At 33.2% G+C, this 23,967-nt stretch overlaps 3 protein-coding genes, 1 long non-coding RNA gene and 1 other non-coding gene across 8 annotated transcripts; all 5 read right to left on the bottom strand.

The window, feature by feature from the left end:
* Window positions 1-90: 90 nt before the first annotated feature.
* On the bottom strand, window positions 91-8,165 carry LOC112706649 (xanthine dehydrogenase 1). Of its 4 annotated transcripts, none has more exons than XM_025758068.3 (14): window positions 7,703-8,165; window positions 7,322-7,421; window positions 7,103-7,211; window positions 5,490-6,974; window positions 4,799-5,041; window positions 4,088-4,402; window positions 3,118-3,357; window positions 2,598-2,882; window positions 2,269-2,490; window positions 1,921-2,082; window positions 1,578-1,712; window positions 1,008-1,244; window positions 638-811; window positions 91-464 (listed from the first exon to the last, which is right to left on the bottom strand). In XM_025758068.3, exons 1-14 carry the CDS (start codon window positions 7,839-7,841, stop codon window positions 222-224), a joined length of 4,089 nt encoding a protein of 1,362 aa, XP_025613853.1. In that variant the 5' UTR covers window positions 7,842-8,165; the 3' UTR covers window positions 91-221. The 4 variants fall into 4 exon arrangements, with proteins under 4 accessions (XP_025613853.1, XP_025613855.1, XP_025613854.1 ...); XM_025758070.3 differs by having other exon boundaries at window positions 7,120-7,211; window positions 7,703-8,153; XM_025758069.2 differs by having other exon boundaries at window positions 7,103-7,230; window positions 7,703-8,115.
* A 973-nt stretch (window positions 8,166-9,138) lies between these two features.
* On the bottom strand, window positions 9,139-12,917 carry LOC112706652 (1-acyl-sn-glycerol-3-phosphate acyltransferase 3). Its single transcript, XM_025758072.3, has 11 exons — window positions 12,793-12,917; window positions 12,204-12,326; window positions 11,943-11,982; window positions 11,748-11,821; window positions 11,448-11,507; window positions 10,778-10,855; window positions 10,482-10,640; window positions 10,145-10,270; window positions 9,921-10,013; window positions 9,671-9,757; window positions 9,139-9,597 (listed from the first exon to the last, which is right to left on the bottom strand). Exons 1-11 carry the CDS (start codon window positions 12,871-12,873, stop codon window positions 9,379-9,381), a joined length of 1,140 nt encoding a protein of 379 aa, XP_025613857.1. The 5' UTR covers window positions 12,874-12,917; the 3' UTR covers window positions 9,139-9,378.
* Window positions 12,918-13,582: 665 nt separating this feature from the next.
* Window positions 13,583-19,180, bottom strand: LOC112706653 (origin of replication complex subunit 1A). Its single transcript, XM_025758073.3, has 16 exons — window positions 18,220-19,180; window positions 17,967-18,102; window positions 17,616-17,768; window positions 17,376-17,516; window positions 17,140-17,291; window positions 16,958-17,057; window positions 16,716-16,838; window positions 16,472-16,633; window positions 16,323-16,380; window positions 15,977-16,155; window positions 15,763-15,877; window positions 15,465-15,535; window positions 14,893-14,988; window positions 14,462-14,538; window positions 14,206-14,289; window positions 13,583-14,004 (listed from the first exon to the last, which is right to left on the bottom strand). Exons 1-16 carry the CDS (start codon window positions 19,071-19,073, stop codon window positions 13,938-13,940), a joined length of 2,568 nt encoding a protein of 855 aa, XP_025613858.1. The 5' UTR covers window positions 19,074-19,180; the 3' UTR covers window positions 13,583-13,937.
* Window positions 17,631-17,708, bottom strand: LOC112708606 (small nucleolar RNA snoR28). Its single transcript, XR_003156456.1, has one exon. It is a non-coding gene; the product is annotated as a small nucleolar RNA snoR28 (small nucleolar RNA).
* A 2,364-nt stretch (window positions 19,181-21,544) lies between the features above and the next one.
* Window positions 21,545-21,951, bottom strand: LOC114924314 (uncharacterized). The gene is made up of 2 exons (XR_003811390.2): window positions 21,800-21,951; window positions 21,545-21,709 (listed from the first exon to the last, which is right to left on the bottom strand). It is a non-coding gene; the product is annotated as an uncharacterized lncRNA (long non-coding RNA).
* Window positions 21,952-23,967: the final 2,016 nt, after the last annotated feature.

Here is a 23,967-nt window from a genome sequence, read left to right on the forward strand (position 1 = left end):
ATATATGAGAGTCCTTGATGTTATGCCCAATTGATGTATCACAATGTATGTAGCGATAGTTGAGATATACTTTGATTTGAGCCCATGATATAACTTTGAAGATCTCAAATGTGGCATTTATTTAATGTAACAAATTAAGCGTACATATATATTTCCTGCTCCATTTTTTGTATGTTGACATTCTGTTGAAGAAGAAAATGAACAAGCGAATAAGTGCAGTGTCAAACACTAAGTTTAGGATGGAAATCTGAGTTAACAAGTGAGGATGTAATGTCATCTAAACAAGCCATTCGAATTCTCTCGGGAGTTGCTGGATTATCAAGAGGAAACCAATCACCGCATCCCACTTCAAGTCTTGCAGCTCTGATGGCGTCCTTGATGGCGAAGAACACTGCCGATGCTAGGAAAAACGGCGGCTCGCCAACGGCTTTAGATGAGTGGATGGCCTTAACATTTGGATGACCCTAACAGTTACCACGCATAACAATGAACAACATAAGCAACCGTAGAGTTACTTTCAATTTTTTTTGTGGCTACTAATATGAAGATGTCTTCAGTAACAGTTAAGATATTGGCAGGTATTATGTGTAAAGGCAACATGGGGAACATCATTGAATTTCAGGAATCAAGAACACACCTTTAGAAGTGAGACATTGAATTTCAGAGGAACATCATTGATAGAAGGAATTTTGTAAGCTCCAGGTCCACATGTGTAAAGGCAACCAGGGGGAATCCATTTATGTGCTGCATCTCCCCATTTGAGTTCTTCTAAAGCTAACCAACCCAAACCTTGAATAAAAGCTCCTTCAATCTGCGAAAAGAAATATGATGAACAACATATGTATGTAGATAGAATGAAAAACATACCAAATAGGATTTTCATTTTTCAAGAACATAGAAGAAAAGCCAGGAAGTTGCAAGTGTAAGGAAAGTATCTTTAGCAAACATTCTTCTTTATTATGAAAATTAAGTATAGAAATATAAAACCAACTGCAGAAGACGAGTACCTGACCAACATCTAGTGCTGGGTTCAGAGAGAAACCTAGATCCATAATTATGTTTGCCACTCTAGTGTGAAAATCTCCAGTCAAGGTGTCAATTTCCACCTCAGAAAATGCAGCCCCATAAGTGAAATACCTAAAAGGTTTTCCTTTACCCATCTTCCAATCAAAGCCAATATCAGGCGTAATATAAAATCCATGGGCAGAAAGGTCTATTCGCTCTATATAGCACGCAACAGCTAGCTGAAAACAATAAAAACATAAAAATGTTTAGAAATCTTTCAAGCACAAGCCACCTTGTAACAGTACAATAATTGTTGACAATACCTATACAGAATACATATTTAGAAGGATTCTGAATATTTGTTAGAAATTTTAAACAATTTCAATAGGATCTTGTGAAATATTTATTTTGTTTATCAGAAATGTTAAACAGTCACAATGGTTTATTAATTCCTCATGCACTTTCTAACACAAGCATTGACATAAAATTTATGCAAAAATAAATTTTCCACAAAAAACACAATGTACTTGATCATTTATTCTGAATGAATTTTGCTGAAGCAAAATCTGTACCTCAGCAAATGAGTTGAAGTTGTTCCGTGAAGCAATAGGTTCCATGCGTGCCTTTATCTGCTCACATGCATCTAAAACCGCTGCTCCATACATATCAGAACTCGCAGAAGCTGCTGTTGGAGAAGAATTAGGAACCTGATGTTTAGCAAGCATGAGTAGAATCAGAAACAACACTTCAAGACACAAGAATGAATAATCCAAATGAACCAACAAAAGAACTTCAGGATATTATATCCAACATGTTTATCAACAGAAAAGTTGCAGAAAATCTACACAAGTGTGCCAGGATCTTTAGTTGCTATCCTCTGAAATTAGTTAACCCTCGAATAGAGTAACTTGTTACCTTGTCAGTACTTGTCTCTGATATAAAGACAGAACTTAGGGGGATGTTGAAAGCTGATGCAGCGATCTGAGCAACTTTTGTATGCAAACCTTGCCCCATTTCTACACCCCCATGGGTAACTAAAACAGTTCCATCTGTATAAACATGAACCAGAGCACCTGCCTATAGTAATTAACAACATATTAATTTAATCATCATCACTAATTTGATAATGCAATTCTATCATAAATAACATAGGAATATAAAAGGAAAAAAAAGTTTTGAAGAAAGGCAGTAGAGAACCACAAAAAAGAAAAATTACTAACCAAGAAATCTATAAAGCAGACCATGATTGTAGATGGTAATTACCTGGTTCATAAGCTTTGTTGTAAAGGATATACCAAACTTTGTTGGAACCATAGCAATGCCACGCTTCTTCCAGCGGTTATGACTGTTGAATAAGTCAACTTGTTCACGTGCCTTCACAAAGTCACAGGATAACTTGAGTTCATTCCACAGCTGGTGTAGTGTGCAGTGCTCAAGTTGCTGGCCATAATGCGAAATATATCCTGCTTGCTGAAAATTAATTTCCTGGAAAGAAACTTATTTAGTAAATTGACAGTAAAAATCCAACATCAAGTGAGGAAATGAGGAATGCACAAACCTCTTAGAGAATAAACCAAAATCGTATATCTTACCTTTATCTCTTCTGGGCTCATCTTGAGTTCAGCAGCAATCCTATGAATCCAGTTTTCAGTGATAAGCATGCCTTGCGGACCACCGAATCCACGGAAAGCAGTGTGACTAGGGAAATTAGTGAAGCAGACCTTTCCAACTATCCTCACATTTGGTATATCATACACATTATCTGAATGAAACATAGCACGTTCAAGGATAGCAAGTGACAGATCCAGTGAATTTCCGCCATTGTTATAAATTTCAAGATCCAATGCGAGTACCCTCCCTTCATTTGTAAATCCGACCTAAATCAGATAATATCTCTAATTGACTATTCAACCACATTAAAATCAGAAGAACCAGTGATCTCTCTCAGAATTTAAGCCAGATAGAAGCAATCAAAAGTACTTAATACAACAGTTCATAGTCATTTTCTGCCTAAAATACATCTTAAAGAGAGAGAAAGAAAAAATTTACAGCAACATTTTGACATTCAAAGAAGCACACTAGTTTTACCAACGTATTTGATATTAGCAATACCTTGTACTTCCCAAGAAAACTATGGCGTTGCCCAGTTATCATCATGTCAACATCTCGGTCAAGTGTGAGCTTCACAGGCCGATTTAACAGATATGATGGAACTGAAGCTGCAGCAGCAATAAAGGCTGACCTTGTCTCCTTCCCCCCAAATCCACCACCAATTCGCTTTGTTTTGCACACTACCTTTGACATGGGGAGACCAAGAACATGAGAAACATATTTCTGGTGCTTCTGAGGGGCCTGCAATAACCGATGACCAAACCAGAAAATTTATGTCGCAAAGATAATACATAACTACAAGAAGTACTTTTATATAGTTATATTTAAGACTTAAGAGTTTAGTTTAAATTTTCCTTTAGTGTGGGATCACTCAATCAATAATGGGGAAAAGTCACATAAGAATATAAATGTAAAAAGATTAAATTAAACTCTTGACAGGGGCATATGGACCAACAAACCTCTTAACCTGGATTGGATCCGTCCCTAGCAATAACACAATGTTATTTTCACAACTCAGTTGCTTCTTTCAAAGTTCAAGCCATACATTACAGGTAACACAAGTCAACACCATTCACGATACTTAGTTGAAGCTTATTCCCATGAAGATATGATAACAACAAAAACTTTATTGTAAAACTCTAGGTTTATCACAACAGAAAAGGGAAAAAGACCAAAAGTGAAGAAAACACCAGCTCCCACGATCATTTTTGTAACAGAAGAACCATAAATAGATTATCAACCATTTTCCATCCATTTTCCTTCCAGTGTTTGAATCTCTTATCATCAGTATATACTGATCAGCAGTTCTGAACACTTAAATATATAAGATCACTTGTCCGGTCATATATTCCCGAATTTTTCCAAAAAGAATTTGATATATCAAAAAAAGTTAAATATTCCATACAAATTGGGGCTTCCAAAAAATAAACATTTCAAACTTCAGGCTAAGTCAAAAGAATGTATGACTTACCTGAGTAGATGATATCATATGAACTTCACTTCCACCATCCAATGTCCACACCAAACTGCTATGTGGCTCAAGATAGAAGTGTTCCTGACCTCCAATGTGAACTTCCCCTTCAATTATTCTGTCACACTGACCTGACTGAAAACATTGATCTACATCACCTTTAATCAAACACTTCTCTGTATTGGGGTGAAAACTTCCAGCATTGATGGCCTCTTTTATTGACAGGATGGCTGGTAGATCTTCATACTTGACATTAACTTTTCTTGCTGCTGTCTTTGCATTTTCATGTGTATCGGCCACCACTACTCCAATAACCTGGAAAATTTTTATCAATTCCACAGACTAATAATGTAAAAGGCTAACCGAAGACTAAATATTCCACAATAAAGGGCCAGCCACTGACACCAAGATCTGGTAAAACATATACTTAAATTGAAAAGTTACCATCAACAGGTAGATGAATGAGCATCCTAGTATGATTATTGATTGGGAAGGGGAAAGCACATAGAAGTGGTCAATTCATATCGATTTTAAGTGAGATTTTAAAGGAGATATTTGTTGTATGGCTAGACCCTAAGCTATGGTGTAGAAAATATTCCAGACTAAGCACACTATAAGAAGGAAGCAGGAGAGTTCCTTTCCCTTTGACTCTTCAAGCTCAACTTATAATAAACTAGTCAAAAGTTAGATATTATTCAATAAGTTATATACCTGACCCACACAGGTTACATAATCTGTGGCAAAAAGCTCCTCATCATAAACAACAGGCCCAATTTTATTATCAGCTGGTACATCTTTGGCCAGAAACAAACCCACAAATCCAGGTGAAGACATGGCCTCTGAACCATCAATTGAAAGTATCCGGGCATGGGGTTTTCTACTCAAAACTAAGGCTGCATGCAATCCATTCAGAGGCAATTGTATGTCGTCAGCATATTCTGCTTCTCCTGTAACCTGAGTATACATTATGTTAAACATGTCATCAAGCATTCTACTGATAAGTAGAAGACATGATTTGCCTATCTTTAGAAATAAACCAAACATAATAAAAGCACTATATGTACAGGCAATATATTTAGGAAAGATTTGCATGATAGGAAGCTTCTCTTTTAAACCCTAAAATAATGATGGAAAAAACTCAATATAGAACAAATATTCAACAAAAAGAATTTTGTTACAACTTATTTTCTGATGTTTTATAGAGTGACTTTTTAGAGATCACTACAATTTATAAAAAAGTACTTCATGAGGTCATGTGTCTGAAACATAAAGAGCTACAGGAACAGGATGAATGAAGATGCAAGCATGCTTGACCAATCATAACACTTCACAACTAATCTATGGAAGAAAGCATAATCTATATAAATTTGGGCTGTCATTTTACCATGTAAGTTCAACTAACCTGAAGTTTTGCAGATAGATGAACCTCAGGAGAACCCACGGATGTCCCATGTTTCATGATTTCATAGTCCTGAGATCCTGTAATTGTTGGGCGGTGGACTGGCTGCATGGCAGACAGATGAGATGCCGGTATCGACTCTTTCACACCATCCAGTTGATGAGACACCCATAGAAAAAATTTAAAAAAGAAACTTAGAGTCAAAGATTTCCGGAACTCAACCATTCCGCCAGGAGCATCCTCTTTTAGTATTATATCATTTTGTAGGACTTTCAATGCATCTTGTAATAGATTTTGATCCCAAACCTTCCCAATGAGAAAGTCCTTAGTTTTTTTAGCAGAAAGTGAACATGGCGCCACCCCACCATAAGCAATTGATGCATCAGCAACCACCCAGCTTTCGCTAGTTTCTTGTAGATGAATGCGCATACCCGCATTTACAATTGCAATATCATCATCCCTTCTATGAGACTGTTTAAATTCCTTCACATATTCGAATCTCTTATTCCACGGTAGGAATACTGACAGCAAGATTTCACTGCTTGCCAAATCCACCTTACGATATCCCAAGAAGAAATTTTCAGCCAATGTTGTCCTGCTGTTTCCTTCGGAATCAATAATTCGAAACTTTGCTCCAACTGCCATCCAGAGAGGATTTAAGTCTGATATTGGACTCGCGGTACATATGTTGCCCCCAATTGATGCAGCATTTCTTATTTGTGTTCCAGCAAACCATTTCAGTTGCTCAATTAAGGCCCTACAAGATGATGTTTCATGAACATCTCGCTCAGTTACAACCTTTCTTAAAACACTCAAGAGATCAGATAGCCTTACTGCAGCACCTATCTCTAACCCATCATCCTTTACATTCAAAACATTTAGTTCTGGCACATGTGTTACAGACACCAGAACCCGATACTGTAGTCTCTTCAGTCTCATCTCAATTCCTACCTCAGTATTACCAACTATCAACTTAGCATCAGGATATTTGACTTTTAAATCCAATAAATGTTGAAGTGTTAAAGGCCTATACCACATTAACCCACCAAATCCAGTCAAACTCAAAGGGGTTGCTGTCCTTAACAGGAGCTCAGGTGGAAAAATAAGTTCCTTTTCTGTATATTTGGTCCCATCTACTTCATCATAGGAAGTAGCTTTATATCTATTATCACCCACTACACATTTATCATTCACATTGTTTGAATTGCATGAGCAGGGCTTTCCAGTTGAAGGGCATATAGACTTAGCTTCTTCAGGGCTCACAGAAGAAATCCCAGTATATAACAAATCATTAGTTTTGGCAAAGACACGGAATGCATCAACTATTGGTCGGTAACCAGTGCACCGGCATAAATTTCCAGCAAGACATTCTTCGATTTGCTCTTCACTAGGCGGGGTTTGACTTGACCGCAATAATGCATACATGGACATAACAAAACCAGGTGTACAAAATCCACATTGTGAACCATGAGCTTGTGCCATTGATTCCTGAAGAGATTTCATGTTCAAAGCACAAATGTATAAGCTAAATTTACAAACAAGAGGAAAGCTCTTAGATTAAGCCCTGTGCACATCGCAAGAAACAAAACAAAGGGATACTCAAAAGTATGTATGACCTGGACAGGATGCAAACCTCTCTTGCAGCTTCCCAATCCTTCCACTGTAATCACATGCATTCCTTCTACAGAATATAGAGGTGCTAAGCAAGCATTGATAGCATAGTGTCTGGAAGAACATTTTCAAACTGAAATGGTAAGTTTGCTGTTAAGATACACGAACAAAGCCAAAAGCCAGAAGCCAGAAACCAGCACCGGCGTGAAAGAAGAAACACTTACAAGCATTTCCTCGATTTTTCATCATAAGAAGAAACCATAACCGTGCAAGCTCCACAACCACCCTCACCACATCCTAGTTTAGTTCCAGTGAGGCCTATACCTTTTGCACCAAAGAAGGTAGAATGTCCCATAATTAGTTTTGCTTCATACAGAAGAAAATTCAAATGGACTAACCAAAACTACAGCACCTATAGAATCAATCGAATAAGCAGAAACATTTATTCAACACTAAGGAGAATTCCTGTTTCATTGCCATGAACTAATACATGAACTCAAAATGCAGATATTTAAAAAATTAATGCAATAAGGTTTGTTAATTAAGCATGTGAAGTGAAACAATAACAAATTAGGTTGAATTGGAGAGAAAATGGGGAGCGATACCTCTGAGATACTCAAGAAGGGTGAAATGAGCTAATCCATCAGGTAACACTCTTCGAACTCCGTTAACGTAGAGAAGAGGTTCGTAAGACACCTTCGATGGTTGAAGCTGAGGATTTTCGTCGTTCTTGAGTGACCCCATGTTTGGGGCTGCTGCAACTTCAGCTGAGGATTCTTATTATGATTCTGAATTATGATTAAGATTTGATGACTCTTATGACTATGATGATTTCAGATGTTAAAACAATAATAATTATAAAAATTAAATATTAATAATTGTGATCGGAACTCGAAACGTCTTTCTCCCAAACCAAACGAACCCACTCAGATTTCAGAAAAAAAAAATGGTATCTCCTTCTTAGTCCGACCAAACATGTTTGTCGCATGGCATGATAAGACCACAGGCAGGGTAAACTAATTAAAATTAAAATAATAGGATAAAAGAGAAGTATATGACTCAGCAGCACATGGCATATTATCTATATCTATTAGAGATTTAGAGTAATGGTATAAAAGTATTTTTAAGAGACTCTTTAAGTAAATCTATTCAATAATCAATAAAAAAGAGTTATAATAATAAATAAATATTTTAAAATTTTAAAAGGCAAATAATATTTTAATTTATTGTACACTAAATTAATTATTAGTATAAAATATATGTTAAAAATGAGTTAAATAATATATATATTTATATATAAATAAATAATAATTAATTTAGTTTTTTTTTTTTGCGCATACATTTTTGTATTTTAAAATAAAAATTATCAATATAAAAAACTTCCTTTAAAAGTAAACATTTGATGTTTCCAATATTGACCCAAACACTTAGGTAAGAAAAAAAATTACATGTAATCAGCATTCACTGACATCATATGTGTATATCTTTGCATATTCCAACAATCAATTACATATGTTAATAAATGGTATAATTTTTTCATACTCAATTAAGAAGTTACAGGTTCGAGCTTTCTATTTTTGATAAAAAAAAAAAATCAACTACATATGATTGATTATATTTATAAAACCATTAAACTTTTGCTCATTTTGGTAAGGTAGATTAGGAAGATGCATGAGGTAAATACTACATTATTATCCACCTTTCCACTTCCTATTTTTGATAAAAAAAAAAAAAATCAACTACATATGATTGATTATATTTATAAAACCATTAAACTTTTGCTCATTTTGGTAAGGTAGATTAGGAAGATGCATGAGGTAAATACTACATTATTATCCACCTTTCCACTATGCATTGGATTCTTTTAGTTTCATCTTTTGGATATCAACGTGAGCCAAAAGCATCGTTAAGCCACCACTTGTCACTTTCATTACACACGCAGCCAAATTAGTACTATTACTATGTATGAGATATATCCCCACAGAATCGTCTTCTTAAACGACACGTCTCAAGTTGTAATATGAAATTTTCCGTGCTAGAGTAATTAAAAAATAATAAATAAATAAGACTATAGTAAGCCATGACCTGATGAGAATTTGAAGTTTCAATTTTGGCGGCCAAGTAGACCAAAGAATAGATAAAATAATAAGAACTAAGCAAAAATTTCTTGGAAATAAATGACTGCACAGAAAAATGGAAGGAGAAATATGTAATCTACATGCATAATAAGAAAGAATGATATAAACATTATCTATTGTTGCTGCTGAATCATATTTGTTCATCACTGAAGAAGCTTCTGCCTCAGAGGATCTTGTGTAGGCAAATTCATGCGCGTAGAACGTTCAGATTGAGTTGCATGAATGAGAAGTTCCATAACAAGTGTGACTACTACAAAGAATAGCACTGTGCATAAGATCCCTTCCCACGTGGACAACAGTTTGGTCGACTTGAAGAACTCATAAAGTAGGAACCCAAGGAGACAAGTCCAACAAAGCACAACCTAATAAATCTTCAAATTTAAGTACCAAGATGAAAAGCTATTCAAATATCTAAATACAGTTATCTACACTTACAAAAATAGATTTCTTAGACCGACCCAGGTCTTGAAGTTCTGCATCACTGAAAACATCTGTAGTGTTATATCTCTCCAACATAGCATCCTGTATGGTAAATTTACAAAAATATTCATGCTTTTTACCATAGTATACAAGCCTTTAAAGAACACAATGTTTACATGTCATGTTAGAAAACTATATATGTTACTCATGAGTTTTTCATTAGATAAGCTGTTATGCATTACTTAGTAATTTGTAATAGTAATACCTTGGATATAAATAGGTCTTTGCACCATTCTGCAATTTCATTAGGCGTATGTGGCAGATCCTCCATTTTGAGTCGTTGTATTTGAAGTTTCACCTGTAAAAATGCAGAGGAGTTTTAACTCTATCTTCTGTCTAATATGTAAAGTTGTGGCATGTTAACAGTAATCACATCTATTAATAGCATGATAGTACAAATGATTAATTTGTCTAGTTTAGTTGTCTTACCGAAGAAGATTGACCTTTAAACAATCTCAACATTGTTGGAGGAGTATCACCTTTTTTAACTGAATAAGTGCAATCATAAATAGCTGGAGTGAAACTCCGAATATTTTCTACTACACAGACAATACCCTGCAGAAAAATATTATCATCAATACAATTAAGATCTCATGTTACTGTTGCCAACTAGTAACATCAGTTATTTAAGTAGTCATCTCCTCATATCATGTTTCTATAAGCTTTTTAAAACATTAAATATGAAATAATGTCTCCTGATAATCGTTTTTTTTTTCCTAGACTCGCCCTTACAGGAAAATAGATTGTAAAAAATCATAATATTCACCTTAGTACGGGGAATCAAAACATTTTTAGGTATAGGTAGGCCTCTTGAAGCAGCAAATGCTTGAGCTGCTAGAAGCTTATCTGGTGTGAAACGAGTTCCTTCGACAAAAAGAGCCAGCCAAAACGGTAGTGGAGAATTCTCTAGCTGCTTAAGACCTGACTGCAATGCCAGAAGTGATATATATAAGTAAAAATAATTTGCTGATTATATATATATATATATATATATATATATATATATATATATATATATATATATATATATATATATATAGATTAGGAGAATTTTATATGTACACTGAGTGTTCTTTCATCTTTTGCCCATTCTCTTTCTAGAAATATGTAATCACAAAACCACATTGACCAACCTATAACCTGCATAAATAGATGCACCAAATTACTAATTGATCTTCATATCAACTAAATTCAATTTTCTATCACACTTTAACTTAGTAGGACCAATTTATATCAACAGACAACAGGCAATGGCTAAGTCATGATGAAGTCAACTTCCAGAACTGTCAAGCTTTCCTTCATGCAAGAATATATACTGTTAGAATATATTAGGATCAATTAACTCTCATCAGAATTATTTAATATATCTGAATATTTATTAAGGATATTACATCTTTATTATTTCGATTCTCTTAATACTTTTAAATACCTTTTTACATTGTATCATTCTAGACAACTTAAATAGAAACAAATACTTTTTCTACTGCTCTCTCTTATTTTTCCAACATATACAAGCCAAGAACCATTTCTAAGGACTGTTGATAGATTGGGTAATTTCAGCATGCAGAAGTCTTAGACTAATCATCAAGCAAGAACTGCCAAAATAAGAATTAGCAATTAACCATAATGATGACAATGATAACAAGTTCATCAAAAGTATAAAGAAAAAAGCCTTAATATAACTCTCTAATAATATAGAGTAACAAATGAAGAGGGAATTACAGAAACTCACAGGAAGGTACTTGAGTTCTTTCTTCATAATGGCTAGAGAGCTGCCAAGGCAGCCCGAGCGCTGTCAAAAAATCAAGAAAAAAACTTTCAAACGAGCATCGATAAAATGATTCAATTTTCTTATAACTTTTTGTGCACTCATCATTCTATAGTGATGGAGTAATACTTACCTAATGAGTACAAAGAAAAGGAGACACAAAAACATTTCTACTTTCAGATATATAAAAGAAGAAAACATGTTGAACCAAGAAATACTGCAAAAATAATGTGCTCATGAGCCATTGATTTAGATAGTATCTACCTGAGCTAAGGCGAATCCAATGAGCCAATCAATGTCACTCCTGTGGTTGCACAACAGAAGAGCATTTTCTTTACCTAAATTTTTTTCTCAGATAATAATGCAGAGTTGTGAGAACTACATTTTCAGCAGCAGAATGCAGAGAGTACATAATTACTATTTATAAGAACTTAACCAACAAAGTTGCTGTCAACCTACCCATTAATTGACGAGATTCGGAATCCATGTGCAGTTCAATCTTCAAATAAGAAAATTCATCTTGTTAGATTGTAGTGTGGATAATATAAAAATAATTTGAGCAGTACTTTATAATACAACCCCTTGTTGTATATTTTTTGTGTAACTTTAAGCATTGTAAATAAAATTGAGTGGTAATAGATGTTCTTAAAGGATGTTGTAGAGTAAGGTACATGCATTAATATTGGTGAAAGTTTTTAGAATAAGATAATAAGCAAACACCTTAATGGCTCCCCACCAATCAATGAGAAATATGAGCTCCAACCATAGTGATTGAGTAAGCATATTGTTTATTCTTCTGAATAAATTTCTTGATATTGGGCGAAAAAGGATAAAGACGACAATCTGCGAAAATGGATATTTACTACGATATATCAAATGAACTAATAAAACATAAAACTAAAAATGACAATTTGAAAATTAAATTAAAAAAAAATCAGGAATGATGTGAAGTATACAGTTATTCAGTTAATATGAAACATTCCAGAACAACAGAAAATATGCCTTATAAGAAGCTTTCTAAGAAAAAAGAAACCAGATCTACGTCTACAGCTTCCATTTCTAACATAATCATGCATAGTTGCTTCTGAACATGATCCTCTTCCTTGCATTCAAAATATGTTACGATCTTCAAATTTAAACCATATATAAATGTAGTTGCATAATATCATTCTGCCATGCAACATTGATGAAGTAACAATTACAATGTGCATAAACGCAAAATGGAAAAATACAACAATCAGTTAATCCATTCAAAAAAGCGAAAGGATATATAACAAGGCGATTTGCAGATTGGATCTTAATTAGTTACCTGAATTGCGTTAACAATAAGGCCTGAGAGAATGAAAAGAGTGCCTGCAGGAAGAATAAAAACTGCTGCTGGGAACGCCATGCTTGCAAGGCAAAAAGATGAGCGGAGAATATGAGAAGAAGAAAACAAATTAGAAAGACAATAAGAGATAAAGAGTGAGAGGGTGGAATTTTAGGAGCGGTTAAGTAGCCAGAAATGTCGTTGCTAATAAGATTAATAACAAATTAAGGAAGTAACATGTGCAATCATATAATATTCGACTGGCCTTGTAGCTAAGCTAAGGGACTCACGTGAATTTTCTCCTGCATGAAATATATGTTGAGTCTAAAATACATGATATTGAGCATTTTATTAACTTTACTGTAGCGCCGTGTAGTTGAAGAATCCTAGTTTAATGCCAAATTTAGATATAGTAAAAGTTTCTATGATATTAAAAAGTAAAAACACTCAGAAAGTTGGATCTTTTCGTCAAAGTAACTTAAGTTTTCCAATCCCTCAACTTTGCGAATTCAATTGCATTGTTAGGAGAAATCGAGTGTGACTGTTGTAAAATGATTAGTTTAACTTTTTAAAAACGTTAAGAATTTTAACTTATCTTTTTAATTATCTTCCTAATTTTTAAATAAAAATAAATAAATTTTATATTTTTAACGTTTTTAAAAAATAATATATATTCACTCATTTATTATGATTCTTAATTATTACTCAGACACGTCAGCTACGTCTGTGCCTAATGTCAATGATCTGCCAGCAATGATAACACGTAAACTTTTTAAATTACACGTAGAAGTTGGGCACATTTTCTGCTACTATATATAATCGGCTTGTATTTAAATTGCTGTTTATACAAATGAGACTATACAAATGCTATTCAAGTGATTCACTCATTTACTGGCCCCAAGATCTTGAATCTGGCATACACAAATGGGCTAACCCTTTCCCTACCTAAAATAAAACGGTTCCGTCTTTTAACTGAACAAAAGATGTTGGAACTGATGATTAAATAATTGCAAGTACTATAAATTTTCACAATTACAGAAAAATAAAATAATTGAACGAAAATATATGGGCAAAATTTTTCTTTGCACTTCAGAGGCACTTTGGCAAGAATGTTCTAATTGAAGAACATAATGTAACTTTCAGTCCTAACTTAGATACTTTGACAGCCAAGGAAGATCCTTGCAGTCTCTCAGTGCAAAGGCTACATCATCGCTGCCACAAAGTAAAATCAAACCAATCAACTTATTGTGATCAAATCAAATGTAATTAAGTAAATGCAATAAATAAGAAGAACAGATTCAACACGAAGCATATGTGTCTATGTCATATTAAGCATAATCCCGATATTTGTTTCTAAAATATAAAGACTCTATTATATAGAAGCAACTGTGACAAGAGATATTAAGAATTAACCTTGGGAAATTGAGCTGCAATTTTTGCAGCCTGTGCTTAGCACCTGCTTCACATAAAATAATCCTGCATTCGCCTAGCTTACAGCTGCAAACAAATTAGAACAGAAAAGTCTCAGTTTTAAATTATATGGAATTGGCACGGATCACATGCATTTTTTTAGTGTCATTCAAGTATTAGGCATGACAGCATTTTCTCCATTTCAGCTCAATAGCCACACCATATCAAATTCATGCAGAGAATGTATTAGAAATCTTACCCAACTTGCAGAAGAACATCATATCCGGGACACACTTCACCGTTGCTTGTACAAAGACACGAAACCGTCATCGCCAGCTGCATTGTCAAATATTAAGAGATTATATAAGAATGGAAATATAAATTACATTAAACCTTCAGTTTCCATAATATAAGTTTTTTAACGAGAAAATCTACAAATTTTGCATGGGATAGCTCTGATGAAAGGAGCTAAACCAAAACGGAGACAACTTAGCTTCTTACTAGTGCAATTCTAGTAGAATGAACTCAGATAGAGATCTTATTGTTTTTGTCAAATATGCATGCATCAAATAGACAAATAATCTAAGATGTAAACTTCATGTAATAAGGACTAATGTGTGAAGCTGCCAAGCTCTATGTATGACCTAAATGTATACGAGAGTAAAACAACAATGAATTTTGGAAGCTAACCTTTTCAAAAGTGGTTTCCCCCATTCCTGTTTTATAAAGTTCATGAACCATAGCTGTCAGGAAGATTTTGCTAAGTCTGGAACAGCTTTTTATCACCTTCAACAAGAATGACATACCGTGTAAGACCGAAATGAAATGCTGGAAACATTCCTCCAAGTAAATGAATGTACAAAACTGCCTTATTACCTAGAAATTATATCATGGATTTTGCAGAAGAATATGCACATGCAGAACTGCCATTGATAACATCAACTTCCTATTTTAGAATGACATGTGACTGGTGTGGTTCCACAAATTTAACAGTCACAGTTGATTAACTAAAACGGTGTTCACATTGTAATTCTAAGCCAGAGTCATGTAAAAGAGAGTCGTCTTCTATGGAAAAAGCTCATGTTTTCTAAAGTACCTAGCTGACGTAGATCAGCAACACTTTGTATATGTAATTTAAGTCACCACTAGCCCATACATCTCAATGATCTCACAATAACATAAGGCATCATCTGTCGTTTGCGAAACACAACGAAAATTCCAGAATCAATAAATAAATCAGCAAACTGGAAGTTTTAACTCACTTGAATATGAGGTGCCTGGAACATTTCTTGAATGGCAGCTTCAACGTCAGTCATACCAACAAGTCCTTTTCCTAGAAAGAATATGCAAAAAGGGATTACTAGGCAGAAGCAGCACAGCAGGAGTAAGAAGGAATTTATGCATATAGGTGATCCTATAGACTTTTAAGTTAATTACGTAATCCAAATATTCTAGCATTTAAGGCGGAAGGTGAAGCAATGACAGATGTGTATATCAATACAAAGCATGCAGACCTAGGCAAAATCCTATTTGTAAAATACGTAGGACACGTTGATATACCTGCCGCAACAAAATCAGGATTCACAGTTAGCTTCTTTATACGATAATCTGCTATTTCAGCTGCACGTCTGCATATCTCCAAGGCACGTCGTGCATCTCCTGAGATTGCTGCAACCTGAAATAGATGTGAATCAATGACCTATTGTGCCAAAACAACTGTCTATTATGCACAACAAGATATGAGGAAACTCATCTTAATGAAGCAGAGACTAACCTTTCTTGAAGCAAATTCTATTGCTTGTTTTTCAAATATATCGATTCCTTTAAGGCGACTTGAAATGATTTCTTGAAGCTGCTGATAATTATATGGGCCAAAGCAAAGCCTCTGTATGCCCATTCGACTCGATATGCGAGGAAGTAACTTCTCTGGAAGATCCATGGTATTTGCTATCCCTGAAGTCATCAGATTATCACAAGCCTAAGATATTTTAGGGTAGAAAACAAAAAGCCATTGCGGATGTATAATATGGATTCTTGTTTCAGCTTTCCCCTTATTTAATTTCCCCAACCAAACTGGAAGATCATAACACTGAAAAAATATGGCATGCCATAGGTCTTACCTATCACAATAAGTTTGGAATGTGCCTTAGTAGGCCAGTCAAGAATATTGTACAGTACCTGTAATTAATGCAACTTCATCATAATATGATTCGTATACTAAAGAATAATGATCCAAATAAAACCTTTTGTTATAAAATTTGGAATTTACCGACTGGTTTCTGGTTACAAGAAGATCAAGCTCATCAATAAGCAAAATACATGGCCGATCAGCATCTTCCCCAGTCTTCTTCCCTTCAACAAATCTCTCATGCAAAAAGTGAAGAGCCTTTTTCCAGCTAACTCTGTGCCCATTTAATGCCTCATATATGACCTGAAGGAATATTGGAGCTATACATAAATCGGGAATATAGTCCATCTAAAGCTAAAAACAGTGTATATTTCATTAACCTTACCCTATAGATATTCTCTGGTGAAGCCAACTTCAGACCATTAATCTCCACAAAACAGTAGGGTTTGATGTTTCGTGCATCAACTTCAGACCTCAAACTCCTCATTACTGATAGAACGCTCATTGTCTGCAGTTGCATATGAACAAAAGTTAACACCGAAAAAATAAAAGTTTGCTCCACAATAGCCAATTAAAGCCTTATTTGACTAAATAAACAATAGCTGTAGAACATACGAAAAAAAATACCTTGCCAGTCCCTGGAACACCATGAATATAGAGGCAACGCCCCAGACATTGATCATCACAAATAGCACCTTTAATGAATGTATTTATCTCTTCCATTTCTCTATATAAAAGCATGCATGATTAGTAACTTGAGAGAGAGATAAAAAATCTCGAAAACAAAAATAATTCAAACTTCAACATACTTATTTCTACATGGCAACGATTTAGGCAATGATGCTAACAATAGTGAAGCCTTTACTCTCTCGAGATCTGTTTGTTTGTGAGACCGTACATGCTCCGGAATTCGTTTTGTACCTATCTTCTGAAGTCCAATGAACCGTCCTTTGTATTGATTCTGCATCATTTCAACATATCTTTCTTTAGGAAATCATAAATCTCAAACGAAGCAGAAATATAAAGTTAAAAGTAATGGACATACTGCTGCCAACTGATGACTTGTTGATGGTTGAGATCGTGTATTTTTTAAATTCTCCTCCTCATATACAATATCATCATCTGTATCAGAGTCTGATTCCTTGGAAACATTCCAATCTTCATCACTGTCAATCTCTTCGCCATCCTACCATGTAAGTATAAGCCCATGAATACTGGCATTAACTTATTTAATGAGAACAAAGGATACTTGAATTTCTTTTTCCCGATCTTCTAACATGATTACCTCTTTTTCATTGTCAATATCAGCAAGACGTTTGAAACTGTGCCAATGAATGTCATATTCATATTCACATAAGAAAATATCATCTCCCTCATTGCTAGCCTTGGCATAGTCTTTCGGGGTCATAACAAAGCAATGTCTAAGGATAGATTCCATCTGCAGTTAAGAAAGAAACATCATGATAAACAAAAGGAGAATTTCTACTACCTTAAACTTCAGAGGCAGCCATGGAGTAAATTACTGCAGGTTATGATAAATTCAAGAAGCTTGATAGAAGAAATCAACTAGTGAAATTTATTCATGCTAGCAATGTACTATTTGAATGTTAAAGCCAACAAAGTTCTAATATAGCACCTCAATGTCTGCAAATTCGTTGGTTTGATACAGTTCCCTGCTCAGGTTATGAGGTTGTCGCCCAGCAGAAGTCTCTTCTGGGATCACATACCACCGCACATGACACCAGTAGTTGTCATCCACTTCTTTCCATATACTGCTCACACCAATACCAATTTTACAAATCAAGGAAAACATCTAATCAATATCAATCACCATAACTACAAAAAAGCAAACAGTACAAGCTCCTTTAATTGTACAACATAAGATGTACCTTTGAATATGCGCAGCCCATAAATCACTTGAAAGAAGCTTCTGCCTCAGCGTCCTACTTAGTTTCTTGCCCTCCGGCGGCTTTGGAAAGCTAGCTTTCCTACCCATCTTACGATCCTCACAGAACCCACATACCCAATCCCCTTCAGGAACCTCTTTCAATGGAGGCGTCAAGCACTTCAAGTGAAACCCACCTAAACAATCATCACACTCAATCATTACCTCACTTCCAGAATCAAAGCACAGCCTGCACTCCTCCGCTTCAGGATCTTCATCATCGGAGCTAGCATCTTCCCTCCTCTTCACATAAACATCATCACCAACTCCAAACTCGCCTCCATCATAAACCACCTTCTTATAATACACGCGCCTCTTAGTCAACCTCCCACCCTTTTTTCCACCCTTATCTCCATTTTCTAATTTCCCCTTTTTAGCAGCCATGGCTCTGGTAACAACCTTTCTCTCACTCTCCATCTTCCTCTTCTTCGTTTCCGACTGCTCAGGCGATGCCGGAGCAAACTGAATCTCAACCAAATCCCTGGCTTTCGCATTTTTTTGCTTCACTTCTTCACCAGCCTTCTTTTCAGATCCACCTTTAACAACCGAAGCACTTCGAGCAGTTCCAGTTCTACGTTTTATCACTTCGGTGGAATCATCGGCGTAATCAATGGATTGGCGAAACTTGGCAGGTTCGGTGGAGTTGAAGTGGAGGGACCGTTGGCGCGTGGATCTGCGTGGAGTTGGCAGGGATTGGGGAGTGAGTGGAGTAATGGCGGGTGATGGTTTGTAATTGGATTGGGATCTGAGATTGGGCTTTGAAGGAGATTGAAGTGACTTGATTGGAGTTGCAGCCATGGATGAAACGAACGGATGAAGCTGCAACTTGGAGCTATAGCTAGGGTTTCGTGAGAGAGTGTGTCAGTGTGTGTCTGTGATTAACTACGATAAGAATTGGCGCGAAATGTTCCCTCTCGCTCCCTCACCTTTTAAACAACGTCTATTTTTTTGCGCCTATTTTGATTGTTGGGCCAAGTGATGGACCCTTTCAAGCCCAACCCATCAGACCATTTTTTGTAACGAATATATATAGTAATTAGATTGTAAAAAGGCATGTACTAAGCCTTCTTATCGACAAAAGAAAATTGTCTGTTAGACAAAAACAGAAAGTAAAAAAAAAACATCGTTTACAAAATTATATAATTTTCCAATTACTCTTTCTGAAAAAATTTTTGAACAAGGGAAATATCCAAAGTTTAATCTTTTTTAACAAATGTGTAATTTATATTACTATACATAGATAAAAATGGTTCCTCTTCGGAATAATATTATGCATAAAAGATAACAAATTTTTTTATACAAGTTAACACTTAATTAAATGTTGATATAAGTAAACTTTCATTAGTAATATATGAAAATTAAACACAAATATTTATGTATATAGATACCGTAAATTATGCAAACTATTATATTAGGTATACATTAAAATCAATTATTAAAATCAACCACTAGTATAATATATATGTTAGAATATAAAGTATATATTAAAAATAAATTAAATAATATATATTATTTATTAATAATTAGTAATATATTAGTTTTGGTTATTGATTTTAATGTAGATATATATCGGATGAGTTTTAACATTAATTTTATTGGCCAATGAATTACTGTATGCATAAAACGGGATTCGAATTCTCGACACTTGCTTAAGCAGACGAGTGAGCTAACCACTCAATCAACCCAAATTAATTTCCAAAAAATGTGTTATATAATACATGAGCATGTTAAAAACTTTATATTTACAATATGGTCCAACACATGTTAATGCCAAAGCTTCCTATAATCTGAGTTCAACCACTATGAATGTGACTGATCCAATGCTAAATTAAAATGTATATTGACCTAGCGGCAAGTGTATAACTATTTTGATTATAGTTTATATTAGTTATGGGTAATTTCTTTTTTTTAGAATTTATTTTATTATTTGTGAAATCAATGTTTTGTTGGAAGATTTTTTATAGTTTATAGTTTTTTTAATTTGATGAGTGATGTTTATGTTCCCTCTTACAATTTAAAGTCCAGATAAAAATGGTGAATTCATTATTTTGTGCGTTACTTAGCAAACAAAGTAGGTTGTTTGGGAAAATAGATCTTTTGAAATGGAAAATTCACTTGAAAGAATAAGGTGTGATCTTTCACCTTTAATTCTATAAGTGAGATTAAAATTAAATAAGAGAGAGAAAATAATAAAAGATTAGATTAGACACTAAACATTATCCAATTATTTTTTCGAGAAGATCCACTTCCATCATTATGGTGTATTTTTTTCATAACCGTAATCAATTAGATTATGATATATTTAGAGATATTGTTGCATTTAATGCAACCTATCGAAAAAATAAATACATGTGCCAACTGTTTGTGTTTTTTGGCATAAATCATTATATCTAAACCATTGTTTTTGTTGTTGCCCTTGTTGCAAATGAAATCGAAGAGATTTAATTTATTCCTAACTACTTGAAAGATTTTTTGGAAGTTATGAAAGGTTAGACAAAGTTCATGCGTGCGTTATCACAGATGGACAGAGCAATGAAAAAGGTCATTAGAAAAAGTATTTTCTACGACTTTATAATCGTTTCTGTGTATGATATCACCTTCAAAATGCAAACGTCGAATTATGTAAATCCAACATTCGCATATGAGTTTAAGAAATAATTTTATTTAGTAGTTACTTTAATAAAGATTTTACAAATATTTTTTATAAAAATATTTATTATTTAACCACATTTTAAAAATATGATTTATAAAAAAAATAATAATTTTAAAAAATTAACAATTTTGTTAGACAATAATAACGCTTTTATAACGTATTAAAACTAAATCTTATAATCTTCATCTACTTATTAAAATGAATAATTTTCAGGTGAAGATAATTATAATATTTTTATTAAAATATCCATCCATTTATTAATAATTACCTTTAAATAAAATATTTTAAAATATATCTACATATGCTTTTTTATTAAATTCTCCTTATTCAAGGTTGTAATGTATATAACTATGGAGCTATGAATTTATTATTATAATATAAAAAAAATTTTAAGTATATCAGTACATTAATATTTTAATAATTTTTTATTATTAATTTTAATTATATATTTTTTATAATTAAAATTAACGATTAAAAATTATTAAAATACTAATATAGCGATAAATTTAAAATTTTTTTTATAATATATGAGGGGTCGCGAAAGGCATGATAATGATTATGGCAAATTAAATCAAATGATCTTCTGGCTGGCAACGTGGGTCGAGCCGTGTGTAAGTACACAAGCATTGTGTGTTGTTATCTTTGCAAGAGCCTCTTGGAATCGACACGGGACTTGAATACTCCAAACGACAGTATGAACGACAACTTTCGAAAGTGCAATTTGGAAAGGGTTCTAGCTTGTGACATGTCCATAGTTGTGCCTCTACTAATAATCCACCGTCTGCAACAATAAAACAATATTATTTATTATTAATTAATTATTTTTAGAACACATGAACAAATGATCAGCTACGTTACTTGTAATACATACCAGAGACAAAGGAGAGAATAACAAACAAAATTATAAGAGAAGTTGGCATAATTTGATTCTTCATTGTTTTCTGTATCATGAGAATTATTTGTGTAGAACTATTAGATGTGTCTGAGGATGAGAATAAGATTAAATAGTCGCTACTAAATACTATTGTGAATATAGAATTGTTAAGGCACTTATTTATTTAATTTATAGAAGAGGTTGAGGATAGAGATGATTTTAGTCAACTGAAATTTATGATTTTATTTATTGATAATATACTTAATCAATGTAAATATCATTTTTATTTAATTGATGAGTGACTGCATTTAATATTCATTTATTATATATTAATAATTAATAATGTTATAATAAAATTAGAAATATTTGATTATTAAAAAAATTAACTAAAATAAAATAGTTAGAATTTGTCATATTTAATATTTATTAATTGTCAAGACAATTAATAAATAATAAATAAGATAAATTCTGACTACTTTTTTTGTCTCTTTAGTATTACCAATTTAAAATATATTGCATGACACTGTTTTATAATTGAATTAAAAAAAATTGAAAATAAAAGAAATGGTTTCTTTTTCCTCTCTCTTTTTCGATGTTTTTTCTTTTCTATTTACTTTATTTCTCTTATATATTATTATTAAAGGTGAAACTAATTACACACTCTTCAATTATTAATAATTAGGGGTGAGCACAGATCGGTTTGATTTGAGTTCATAGTAAAATTAGAACCGAACTTATCAAAATATAATTGATTTGGTTTGGTTCGAATTTGTATTTTTTTATACATATATCCGAACCAAACCAAACCGAATAAGAACGGATTGGTTCATTTCAAGTAATTGAGTACCCGATAACTTTAAAATTCTTAAAAAAAATCAAATTTTTATCTTAAAAATTCAACAAGTATAATAAACATGTAACATCAATAAAAATAATCCAAACATGTTAAACACCAAATACATTAAAAATTAAATTCATTAAAATTTAAACACATTAATAGTGAATAATCTCTGTCTAATGAAAAAGTCGCATATATATATATATTATTTTTTTATTTGATTAATATATGATCGGATTTGCAGATTAGTTCGGATATCGGTTCTGGAAGTGCGAAACCCGAACCAATCACTAATAAAAATTATTAATTTAGTTTAGATTAGACCCGATTACCCATTAGTTCTAGAACCAATTTAATTAGTTTGGACAGATAATCGGATACCCACTACCCATACGATAGCTCACCTATATTAATAACACATCATCTATATTATCTTACCAAAATATTTCTGATTTTGTCCGTTTTTGAAAAGTTCTAATCCTATTAATTATTCATTATAACAATAAATGTATATCGATTTAATGATTGTGTCATTAATATTAAAATTAATTTGGTTTGTCTTATTAAAAATAAATTAATATTCAAAGTAATTCTTTAACTTGCAATTGAACTTTAGTGTTGCCCCTAAATTTCAAATTGTCCCAAATTTATTCATAAACTTAATAATAGTCTCTATTTGATAATAATGTAATTTGATAGATGCCATGCGGCACTGGTAAAATATTACCGTTTTATTTTTTGCGCCCAAATAGGACATAAATGACCTCTTTTAGAGTATTTTGAGAAGTTTTAACTCTAATATGTTAAAAGCTCTCAAAATACTCTAAACGATGTCGTTTATGTTCTATTTGAACGCCAAAAATAAAATGGCAACGTTTTACCAAGCTAGCGTGATTTTTAGCGTAGTCTCCATTCAACCACATCATCATTTCATCATAGGGACGACTGTTGATAAATTCAAGAATAAATTTGGGACAATTTTAAGTTTAGAGATAACATTAACACTCGATCGACTACAAATTTAAAAACCACTTTAAATATTAACTCAAAAAGAGATCATTACAAGTATATTTACATTTCAAAGATTCAACGTCAATTATTTTAGGATATATATATTAGGATATTTATATATATATATATATATATTAATTATACAGATGTGTTGTACATCTAAGTATTATTGTCAATCCAAATTTAATCAAATAGACTTAACACCAATAAAAATTACTCTCGTTAAAAGAGCGTGATTATACGCGCGGAGCTTTACATTATCATTGGCGTCGTCTTCTTCTTTTTCTTCGCATTCTTCCTCCTTCTCCTTCTCATT

Source organism: Arachis hypogaea, chromosome 8 (assembly GCF_003086295.3).
Source record: "Arachis hypogaea cultivar Tifrunner chromosome 8, arahy.Tifrunner.gnm2.J5K5, whole genome shotgun sequence".
Classification (NCBI taxonomy): Eukaryota; Viridiplantae; Streptophyta; class Magnoliopsida; order Fabales; family Fabaceae; genus Arachis; species Arachis hypogaea.